Consider the following 12,350-nt stretch of genomic DNA (forward strand, 5'->3'; position numbering starts at 1 on the left):
GAGTAGATCGTGTAGCGGTTGAAAACTTTCTCCCTTCAATGAATCCAGTGAAGATGGAGAGGTACGCGAGCCGCTTGCGATCTTCCCTGGACCAATCCCCGCATCTCTTCAGTGCTGCTATTATCTGATCAGTAGTTGGCCCAGCTTCCAGATGAACTCCCAGCATCCCCCAGAAAGAAACCATCTCTGGGGTAACGTCACATTTTGGTGTCTCAAGGTCCTCGATGTACTCGCAGTTTAGACCAGTGAGGTTTTCAAACTCTAACAGTGAAAACCTCAAAGGTTCTGGACCAACGAGAGACCACATCTCATACTTCTTCTTAATGTCCAGCTTGAAACTGAGCATGTAGTGAACCAGCCTTGAAGCCCAACCAAATCCCTGCTCCTTGAACTTGATGAAAACTCCCAAACTCGACTCCTTGAGCTCTTCAAATTCGTCATCAGTAAGAGCTTTCCTAAGAGCAGTATGCAACTTGCTGTTATCCGTATGATACGAAATGCTATTGTGGGCTTCTGGCTCTTCCCCTGATGTGTATAACCTACGGGGGAGTTCTGGAATATCCATCCTTTTTGTCTGCAAAATAATCAAAGACAACAATATAAGTCCAGACGACTTAGTAGACGACTTAAATTACTTACAAGTCTTCCAGTCGCAGAAGGAGTTGGAGTACTCGTCATTGCGGTTATAGATCTGAAAAAATAAACGTGAAACGGTGAGAATGAGTAAATTGATAGAGACAACGTTTTATGTTCATCTTTTCCTCGAGATTGATGACTTAGCGGCGTTAGGGTTTACAGAGAAACGGCGCTAAGGTTTACAGAGAAGAAGCGGCGGCGCTAGGGTTTAGAAGAAGCGGCGGCGCTAGTGTTTAGAGGAAGCGGCGGTGAGAACGTTGGTGACCACGGTGGCGAGGGCGACGGTTTGTTCGGAAATAGTGGAAGCGGCGGCGCTAGGGTTTAGAGGAATCGGCGGCGCTAGGGTTAGAAGAAGCTGCGGCGACAACGGTGAGAATGAAGTGAGATAGATAGCTGACGTTGAGAACGATGGTTTGTTCGGAAATCGTGGGAATTCGAAATCGCCTTTGAGAGAGAACTGTTAGGGTTTCTGAATTTCGCGAAAAATGAAACAAAAAAAAAAAATCACCTTATATATTGGGTAAATAATCCGGTTAGCTTTAAAAGTACATTGGTAAACTTTAAGGTTTGGTCCGGTTTAGACGACTTATTCTGGCTGATAATGTACAACAGACGACTTAATATTTAGTCGTCTGTTTTCAGACGACAAAATATTAAGTCGTCCTAGACCCTAAAATGAACCCCTAAACTAAAATGACTAGATTAACTAACTAACCACGTTATAAAATCAAATTATACTTAAATAGTGTTTACTATACACAGAAATGAACACGCATAAGTAATTTTAAAAATTTTCAAAAACGGTTTTAATGCTTTCCAAAATCTAACCCTAAGAACACATACAATACTACAACATATGTTGATGAAACATAAACTAAAGAATATCATGACTCACTACTTTCACTCATCTATGCTGAAAACAATTGAAATTTGTTATATCTTAATTTATACCTCCTAAGACATATGTTAATTACATAATTCCCATTTTTCACTTATCAAAATATTTTTTACAAAATTTTTAAATTATGTTTAAGACTAACTGTCCAGACGACTTTCAGTTAAGTCGTCTGGACGACTTATTTTCAAGTCGTCTAAACAGACGACTTGCGAGGGGTAGAAACGTAAAAAAAAATTCCGTTTTTTTGTTTGGTCACAAGGGGATAGTTGTAATTTCAATAGCCTTTTAGGTTACTTTTGCCTTTGACCCAAGTTGGGGTATTGTTTTGGTTTGACTCCAAGTTTTGAGTCACACTTGGCAATTCTCCCTTAATAATATTCTAGTGTATGAATTAAATGTGAACCATATCATGCAAAGTGAAGTTTAAAACAAAATTGAGCAACGATGTAGTAAAGGTAGTAGACATGCTCTAGTCTCCAATCGGACACTAACACATAGCATTCTTAAGTAATTTCATATCAAAAGTGTTAATGGCTACATTTGTCTTATATCTGATGAATATGTAATTGGACACATTACAAAATCTCTAAAGGGTCACGCTTAATCAAATGACTCTCAATGATCTGGGAAGCCGTCGTCGTCCTTGTTTATCGTAAGATTATTCTCTGTTAGTCGCGTCCAGGACATGACCAAACCAAAGGCCACTGAACTTTTTAAATAATCTTCACTTCCTTTATAAGACTTAGTTACATGTGTAAATATTGTTAGTTGAATCCTCGTGTACATCATATATTTTAACATTATATACACATCCTTATCGCACGATGTATGATGTATCTCTCTCTCTTTCTCTTTCTGTTTTTTCTTTTTCCTTTTATAATAAGGATAGCTTTCGGATCAAAATCTGGATTAATCCCGAGACATGGACAAAGTCGGATAGTGTTGGCATTTTCCGATATCTTTAGCGACAAGAAAAAAAGACAAAGCGATGTTCATAAAACAGTAACCTCGATCGATCCTTAATCTTGACCCACGTATAACCAATCTTATACTCATTCGAAGCTAACCACTGGATCATGCGCTCTTCGTTGCCTCTCTCGTGCCTATTTGTTAATTAGATATGTGTTAAATTTTCTGAACTTCCAACTTAGAACCAGTTGACGGTAAATGGAATGGATTAAATTACTGTTTTTAAAAAAAAAAATTTGATGTGGAATTTATATTGACACACTCTTTAGAAATTAAAAGGTTATGATCCATTCATTGCTACATAATTATATACCCTTAAAAAAAACGGAAAAAGCCTAGAGAGAAAAAAAAAAAAAGTAGCTGCTGCTCCTTCGACATGGCTTACACAGCATTGGAGCCGGATCTCTAGTTTTCTTTTGTAGTTTGATCTGTCTTTCCCTCTTTTCATCATCAGTTCCTCATGTCTTCTTATCAGATTTAGATTTTTAGGGTTTTGATTTACTTTAGATTTCTAGATCTGGAGTTGTCGATCTCTTAGAATCCGGTCCAGATGTTGTTGTTTTGGGTTAACCTTGTCTGATTGCTTCAGCTTGGTCTGTGTTTCATCATTTATTTCATCTGATGTTTGTTAGTTGACAGAGAAAGCGAATATGAGGCGTCTTTGGTGGTTTTTACTGTTTGTCTTCTGTCTGGGTTCAGCAACGGTGTAAGTGGAGGTATGATGGTGGCATGGCTGTGTGTGGTGAACAGAACATGCCTATTGTTCTTCAGAAGTTTCAAGTTTCTTGTTACCTCTCTATCTCTCAGTCTTAAAGGAGTCCTTCTCGCGACCTTTTAATAAGTTTGTTCCGGTTGTTCATCTGATTCGCTCGTCCCTCGTTGGCTTCTGGTGAAGCAGTATAAGGAGGTTGGGGTTTTAGGCCTTCCGATGAAGGTTTCGCTGGAGGAGGGGGCTTTAGTTTCTGGTGCTGGTCTCTTCTCTTTGTGGAGTTTCGTGTTAGGCGTTTTGGTTCTGGCTTGGTACCGTGAACGGTGGGTTCAAGTATGTTTGGTCTTGTGTGTGTTGTGTTGGCCACCTCTTCGCTTACTCTCTCTTGTGCTTGGTTGGTTCTTGGCAAGAGTGCCGGCAGTTCTAGGATTGTTTGACTTACTGCTATTTTTCTTCTCAAAGATTGTCTACGGATTCTGATGTATGAATGTAAGGTTTAATTAAATGATTGCTTTAGTTGTTGTATGTGTTGCCTTTTGTTTGGGCTCAGGATTACTTTGTATGGGCTATGTTTCTGGGGATGGTAATATGTATCCGCCGGCCGTTGAATTTCAACTTGTATGTTTAAGTTTCATCAATCAAATTCAGATGGGGAAAAAAAATTATATACCCTTCATCGAAATAATAGTTCTTCTAGTCATTAATATTGCAGACCACATCGTCGCATCCGAGAGCACAAGCCACTTTTCAACCGAATTATAAGAGCATGTGGATCGATTATTAAGACATTTGACAATGTTAAGTTTTATTGAATTTCAACTTAAAACCAATCTATGCTATTATTTGCGAAATAAATTTTAGCAATAGAGCTCTCACGTTAAAAGTTAGATCGGTTAATAAATATATTACCCTTAATGAATTTATATATAAGTAACTATATAATCAAAACGAATTTTTATTTATAATATTAATTTTTATCTTAAAACATATTTTTCAGTTATAAATTTAAATAAGATATAAAACTCTCATGTTAAAAGTTAGAGCGGTTAATATTTATATTACCTTTAATAAATTTATATATAATTAACTATATAATCAAAACGAATCTTTATATATAATATTAATTTTTATCTTAAAACATATTTTTCAGTTATAAAATTTAAAATAAGATATAAAACTATTTAAAATAATTAAGCGGTTAAAGTCATTGTTACCCTTAATGAACTTTATATATAATTAATTATATAATTAAAAACAAATTTTTATTAATAATATTAAATTTTTTAAAATAAGATAATTTTTATATATTGTGTTGTTATCTTAAAATTTATTTTTTCAATTATAAAAGTTAGAAAATAAAAAATAAACAATCTATAATTAAATATTAATCAACAAAATTTGTATAAATATATTTACTAAAATATTTTTAATATGTGAATGTTTTCTTTTAAAATTTCAGCACAATAATAAACATATATATTTTATTTAAATTTACGTCATATATATATATATATATATATATATATATATATATATAATTTGATATTTGATTTAATGTTTTTGAAAACATAAATAATAAGTTATCATGCTGATTTTTGAATTAATAAAATATAAACTAATATATATTTGTAAAACGATTAAGCCCGCATGTGCGGGCAAAACATCTAGTTGGTGTTAATTAGAGTGACTCAAGTCTTTACATACTACTTTTCTCCTATTAAAACTCATGTAAGAATTTACATTAGGGTTGGCAATTTGGAAGACCAGTCAGGTTTCGGTTCGGATTCAGTTGGGTTTCGAGTGAAATTTTCGTATATTATAAAAGTTTGGTTCGGATTTAGGTATTCAATGAAATTTTAAAGTATTTTAAATACTTATTCAAGATTAAATTCAGATTTAATATGAATATTTTCTGAAATTCTGAATATTTTCATTTTCCAGGTATTCATTCGGGTTCGGATCTGATTCAGAAAAAAATCCATGAAAAATGATTTGGTTCGGTTTAAATTCATTTTTATCGGACAGAATTCAAGGATTCTATTTATATGCCCACCTTTACTATTCCAAGTGAGTATTTTTTTTTTGTCAACCAAATTTCATTATAACAGCCCAATGGGCATGTTTATAGAAGTCGGGCTTTAAGACATCGAGGCCTAATAACAAAATTATAATTTTACAAACGTAAATCCATCGTGAACCGACTACTCTAGACCTAAGCAAGGACATATATTGAAGTCGCCGGCACCGCTCTACCGTTTGGAATACTCCTCCGCCTTGATGGTCGTTGGCAACTATCCATACTCAGTTTTAGTGCCCCAGTCTTCCCGATTTTAAGATACTTCCACCACAACCGTGACCTCCTAATCAAAATTGCTCTCTTTCACCGTTGAATTAATAGCAAAGAAGCCTTAGTCTGCTTGAAGAAAGTTCATTCGTTGGACCGCCATAAGCGCCAACTCTTCTTGAAACTCCTCCGAAGTGACCGCAGAACTCCATCAAACCCAACCAATTCCCAAACAGAGATGCTTTCCTCAAACGCCATATAAGGCTATAATCAACAAAGAAAGACTGATTCCCTTGAAAATTAGTTAAAGTGAAACGGTGAAAACAAAGATTCCGATTCGTTGGCCATCGGGATCCAAATAAAACAAGTGGAAAGTAATCTGAACGTTCTTCGTTGAAGAAAGAGGAGTTGATTGAAGATCAACTTCAACGAAGAAACAAGGAAACACAAAAAAAAACATCGCCATAGCGAAGTTATTAGATCCGCAACGAAAAAGAAATTCGGCTAACCGAAAAACATGGATCTTTATATTACAAAAAACAAAACAAACAAAAGGGGTGGCGACCGGCGGCGAAATTGCTCGCCGGCCACCGAGCGCAACTTTAGATTAGTTGAACTTAAGTATTAAATATGCTTCCAATCTTTTGATTTTCATAAATTTTTTTTGATTTTTGGTAAATTCGTTCATTTCCTCCTCGTTCATAAAAGAAAACTTTTTGGAATAAACTTAAATTATAATGGAAGAAATCAAGGGCAAATCTCTAAAATAGCATCTTTCTAAGTTTATATCACAAAAATAGCACTCAAAAACTAAAATGACCAAAATAGCACATTTCTAAGTTTATCCTTTGAAAATTTTAATTTTTTTATTTTTCAAAATTTGAAATCTTATCCCAAAAACCTCATTTCTCAACTCTAAACCCTAAACCCTAAACTCTAAACCCTAAACCCTAAACCCTAAACTCTAAACCCTAAACCCTATCTAAACCCTAAACCCTAAACCCTAAACTCTAAACCCTAAACCCTAAACCCTAAACTCTAAACCCTAAACCCTAAACCCTAAACTCTAAACCCTAAACCCTAAACCCTAAATCCTAAACCTCACCCTTTAACTCTAAACCCTAAGTTTGTGACTTTTGATAAAACATTAAGTGTTATTTTTGTGACTTTTGACTTTGAGTGATAGTTTGGGAACAAAAACTTGATTTAGTGCTATTTTTGTTTTTTTCTCACAAATCAAGTCAAATCAAAAGTCAAAACTAAACTTTTTGTTGTTTGATTCGGTTTCATTTTGATTACCCACGATATTTATCCCAAAGTGCAACAAAACCTCATTGGAATCTCTAACGATTAAAAACGCATCACAATGAACTCTATAAGATGGACGTAAATGGCCGTGTTCGTTTACATCTCGCGCGACCTGCGACATGCGACTGCGATCAGTCGCATGTCGTTGTTCGTTTTGCTGTCGCGTAACATGCGACCTACGATTGGTCGCAAATCACAGGTTGTTGTTCGTTTTGATGTCGCGCGACTGATCGCGGGTTCCCATTTAAGTCGCCCGAAAAAACAGCGACTAAAAATTAAGAAAATTTTGATCGCGCGACTGGTCGCAGGTCGCAGGTCGTGCGATACGTAAACGAACATAGTTTTAGTCGCAGGTCTGCGCGACACGTAAACGAACGTAATCTTAGTCGCAGGTCGCGCGACACGTAAACGAACATCGCCAATGTAGTCATTCCAAGTTCCGAAACATGTTGCAACACAACTCAAATAGAACTGAAAGATGGAACAACGACGACCCAAAATTATCTATCCACAAGTTTCACAAATCCTATCATAAAATATAGATTTATAAGAATTTCATAAATATCATCATCATTACTGAAACACATTTTCAAAGGCTGTTTATTCTATAATCGAGAGAATACGACAGACATGGATGAAACGAGACAAATCAGTTCACGAACCTTCTGCTACTGGCCAATACTTCCCAAGAGTCGTTCTACAGCAGCGTTAACGTTTCCATTGGTTGCAAGCAAAGCCCTTATGTTCTCTGCTCTGTCATAGAATCCCATTTCTTGCAGCTGTTGCAACTGAGTCGCAAAGCGTTCTTCAGGAGGAACTGGGAATCAAACAAGAAACATATGCTTCAATTGGTGGAACCATCTCAACAGATGCATAATAAAACCAAAATAGAAAATGGTATCACTCCAGTGAGTGAGTCTAACCATTGGGTTGGTTCGTGCTACCCAGGCCACCAGCACCAAGACTGCCAAACATATTCATCAATAAATCCAGCCCTGCGTTATTGCCTGCCCCTATAAACATTGCCAACGTACTCAATAAGCTACAACATTAAAATAGAAGCAAAGTACAAAAAATATCAATACTAAGTGAAATAACTAAAGGCTTTATACTTCAGATACATATAATATCTATAAGAGTACCTGCTGCAGCAGCACCAGTTTGCCCCGGATCCCTACAGAGAAGATGTATTGGGAACACAAGTACGTAATTAATGGAAAAAAAAAAGAGATATCAACAGCTTCTGTTGAAAGGAAGAGCCAAAACGAAAGAACAATGTTTATGTTTCTATTCAAGTTTATTTTCAACAACTGAAATGCTTTACAGCCCTTGCTAGCGGTTACCAAATGTTCATCCTAGTAAAACATACAAGAGTTGCTTTGATGCATCACTCATAATTTTATCCATATCATGCTTGATATTAAGATCGTTCACACTATTGTCTAAACACAATACAACCCAAAATACAAGGAATCCATGTAAATGCTTTAACACTTACTGGGTGGTCGTATTCCTATTCTGAGAGAACAACGATTGCTGTAGAGTCATCATTTGCTAAAGACCAAAAAAAACAATCAATAACATTAGGCTGAAGAAACTTCATCATTTGATAATTGCATAGAGATACAAAAATGAGAAATGTTTCTTTGGAGAGACAATATTTTCGAAATTCAAATGCATAAAGACAACATAAGTGCCCCAACTGACCTGCATCATCTCGGGGGAGCTAAACTGACGAAGGAAATCTGGGTTCTGCATCATTTCCCTCAACTGAGGATTCGAATCTAGCATGGTTCGGAGCTGTGGGTTGAGATTCATAAGCTGAAATAAAGGGACACCATTAAAATACATGTTCACAACAGCAGCAATGTCTTAAAGTTTCTAGGTCTTCTTACCTGGTTCATGTATTGTGGATTGGAAAGGACGCTTTGCATCATCTGGGACATGGCTGGATTTTGCAATATCTGGTTCAACTGAGAAGCATCTGGAGTGGCACCAAGTGGTGAATCCGCTCCAAGCATACCCAGTCCACCAAGGCCTCCAAGACCACCAAGTCCACCAAGACCTCCAAGTCCACCAAGGCCAGTGCTTCTTGTATCCCCACCAGAATTTGTAGTTCCAGGGGCATTCGTCTGGCCTGTCAAGTAGCCCCACAATATGTTTTAATAAATTAGGAATCGAACCTAAATTAGAAACAAGCAGCCAAGTAACTTCTTCATAAACAACTAATAACAAAGGATGAGAATGAAGTTTCTTACCAGCCGTTGCACCCCAAGGATTAGGAAGTGGATTTGCATTCGGAATACCATTTCCTGTCCCCGTTTCAGCATTTTGTGTCGTAGAATTATTAGAAGCAGCATCGGTAGTAACCCCTTGGTTACCAAGGAGAGCAGCAAACGGATTAGAAGCCGCATTGCTTCCACCGTTCCCAGGCATAGTAGTGGCATTCATGAGCGGTTCCTGGACATTCTCATACATACGCCTAAGATGGTTAAACCCCTCAGGCATAGACTCAATATTACTCATAGCCCTATCCGTATTCCTCATCATCTCACGCATCAGCTCCGGGTTCCTCGCCGCTTCCAAAGTCTGCCGAAGTATGCTGGGGTCATTGAGGACATGACCGAGCTCAGGGTTGCGATCCACAAGATCACGCATCTGAGGGTTGCTCATGATCATACTCCTCATAAACTCAGGGTTGTTCATTAGACTCTGAATGGCTGGTTGGTTCATCATATCTCTAATCATGTTAGGGTTCTGAGCTAGCTGTTGCTGTGCCTGCTCAAGATCCGGAAGACCAGCTCCGAATAGTCCAGACATAGCGTTCCCACCACCCAGAGGATTGAATCCAAGACCAGGGATTGAGCTGTCGTTTGAACCAACACCTCGAGTAACACCAGGTGCAGTGGTTTGGGTTGTAGCTGGAGCCGAGGGTGGTGGTGATGATGAAGGCGCAGAGCCTCGAACCATATGAACGGTGTGATCAGCCTGCAAACCTAGATATACATAAGGGAAGGATCATGAGACAATCATTTCAGACAGAACATAAATGGAACATTGTATCCATCCAATCTAATTGGGTCATTCCAAGATTGAAACTTTATGCGATTTCAATAAAATTAAATCCACAAACCAATTAAAATCCATATGAACGGTGTGATCAGATAATAGATACTGAGACCATCATTTCAGACAGAACATAGCTAAACATCCATCAAAATGTAATTGGGTCATTCCAAGATTGAAACTTTATGCGATTTCAATAAAATTAAATCCACAAATCCTCAAGAAGGTGAGAAACCCAACCATAGCTGAGAAGCGTCTGATCGTCTTTGAGGATCCGACCCTTGTAAATCAGACGCTGCTGATTCGCTGGCACTTCGCTGTTCTGAGCCACCAGCTCTTTGAAGGCCTCCACCGTGGAATCAAGACTCGTGCTCACGCTAAATTTGGATCCGTTCGAGCACCTCACGTTCACGGCCACCACATCTCCTCCGTCACCAGCAGTCTGCGGCTTACTCGAATCTCCTTCTCCACCCATTTCTAAGTTTTAGATCGTCCGCGAAATCGATCAATAGCCCTAACTCTAGGAAGAGATCCGACGAAGAGGAGGAGAAGAGTCGAGGAAGCTCTTAAAGTCGGTTTGGGTAGATTTCTTGAGGAAAGGGATATAATTTTTCCTTTTCTTTTTTTTTTTGGTCGAATTAGAAAAGAGAGAGAGAGAGAGAGAGAGTATGGAGAATTGATGAGAGTGACGTAACGACCAATCAAATGACTTCGGTTTCAGAGAACGTTTCCACTAGAACCGCTCCGGCCGGGTCGGATTCAACATTCAGCAAAAAACCAGATTCCTTTTTTTGATCCGAATCTGAGAGTACAAGCTTGGTCTGGTCTGGCCGGGTATTCGGAGGCCTTGGGTAAAAACCAATCGGATCCGCAAGTATTTCCCCACTCTTATCGGTTCTACTTGTTATTTTATCTTTTTGGGTCAAATCTGTTCTACTTGGTTAAGGTTTCAATTTTAGAATGAGAAAGTCACCAAAAAAATACCAGCTTAATTTCCATTTGCTATAACAATACCTTAACTATTTTGGTTTTCAATTAATACATAATTAATAGCCGATTAATACAAAACTTTTGAAAATCGAAAGTTTTACACCGCCAAACTAATGACGTCAAACCGTTAAAACATCGCTAGTTTAGTGGTGTAAAAATTTTGATTCTCAAAAGATTTTTATTAATTGTGCATCGCAAAATAGTTTGGGTATTAAACAATAAACTAAAATAGTTTAGTTATTTTTATAGCGAATGAAAATTATGTCAGGTATTTTTTTGGAATTTTTTCTAAAGTTTTAAATCATTAAATTAATGACATCAATGATTTATGCAAAATCAATAAAACTGTTGATTTTATTAACCATGTGAGATATAATTTAATTTAGTGAAAAAAAAAACTAATTTACAAAATGACCAGGTGTTGTGCTTGATAAGCAAGACGATTCAAAAGTATATGATGTGTTCGAGATCTTGTCAAGTAGGTGATAGCTATTAAGTTTTAACTATAGTTAGAGTGGAAAACAATCTCTTGTATATTAAAAAAAAAACATTCTAATAAATGCATTTACATTATAATAAACATGTCGCAATCTCACAATAATTTGATAATAAGTATGTTAACGCGTTCACACTATATTCATAAATGTGTTCACACTATGTATTTTGCGTTTTTTTAATATAAAACTCACATACATGGTTCCAATAAAACTCTGGATTTTTTTGATTCTAATAAAAATAGATAATGAATCAAAAGCCAAACTATATATATATTATTTTTATTGTTTACGGATAAAGTTGAACAAAATATTCATAAATTTTGATTTGATTCATTATATGTTTTGATTTGAACCAAAAAATCTGGATATCCATAACTCTACGAAACAAATCAAATACTAAAATACAATATCCAAAAAGAAGCAAATCACAAATACCAATATTTTTAGGACCTGATATCTAATTCGATTTGTTATATGCATATATATACATATATGTAAAGAATTATATATATACGTTATATATATTATACTTTATATATTTATATATTTGTAAACTATTTTATATATTTTTTACATACACATACATGTGCACCTTGATGTGAGCACCTTGTAACTAAATATTCACCACAACTAAAGTATCTAATATTTTTGAAAGTTGAAATATTTTTTCTTAATGCTTCTTTCACTACCGACCAATTGTAGTGAAATGATTTGTCTTAATATTTTTTTTTTTTATTAAACTATTATTTGTTTAGAAACTATAATATAAAACTATTGGTTCGACATGACGACTATCTAAAATTCACAACATAAAAATAAACAAATAATATTAATTTTCAGCTCTTTTTGTTTGTTTTCAATATACATTAGTTTCTTGTTATGTATGCAATGTAATATTCAATTTTATTTTCATCTCTTTCTATTCGTTTATTTAATTTCGTATAAGAATTTTGATTTTAAAAAATTTAGGTATTAATTTGGTATCAAAACATA

At 35.9% G+C, this 12,350-nt stretch overlaps 1 protein-coding gene across 1 annotated transcript; it reads right to left on the bottom strand.

Annotated features, from left to right (window-relative positions):
- Positions 1 to 7,328: 7,328 nt before the first annotated feature.
- LOC106382055 (ubiquitin domain-containing protein DSK2b) lies at positions 7,329 to 10,679 on the bottom strand. The gene is made up of 8 exons (XM_013822016.3): positions 10,111 to 10,679; positions 9,063 to 9,800; positions 8,700 to 8,941; positions 8,512 to 8,625; positions 8,303 to 8,358; positions 7,947 to 7,978; positions 7,728 to 7,817; positions 7,329 to 7,621 (listed from the first exon to the last, which is right to left on the bottom strand). The coding sequence occupies exons 1-8, from the start codon at positions 10,343 to 10,345 to the stop codon at positions 7,473 to 7,475; spliced, it is 1,656 nt and encodes a 551-aa protein (XP_013677470.1). The 5' UTR covers positions 10,346 to 10,679; the 3' UTR covers positions 7,329 to 7,472.
- Positions 10,680 to 12,350: the final 1,671 nt, after the last annotated feature.

This window comes from Brassica napus, chromosome C3, assembly GCF_020379485.1.
Source record: "Brassica napus cultivar Da-Ae chromosome C3, Da-Ae, whole genome shotgun sequence".
In the NCBI taxonomy this organism is placed as follows: Eukaryota; Viridiplantae; Streptophyta; class Magnoliopsida; order Brassicales; family Brassicaceae; genus Brassica; species Brassica napus.

What these genes read in the sequence shown, in the direction of transcription:
- LOC106382055 (XM_013822016.3), bottom strand. Translation starts at nt 10,345, where the DNA reads ATGGGTGGAGAAGGAGATTCGAGTAAGCCGCAGACTGCTGGTGACGGA. An exon ending in GCTCCCCCGAGATGATGCAG is followed by an intron (nt 8,359 to 8,511) that starts GTCAGTTGGGGC and finishes TTTGGTCTTTAG; the next exon opens with CAAATGATGACTCTACAGCA. An exon ending in TAGCACGAACCAACCCAATG is followed by an intron (nt 7,622 to 7,727) that starts GTTAGACTCACT and finishes TTTGATTCCCAG; the next exon opens with TTCCTCCTGAAGAACGCTTT.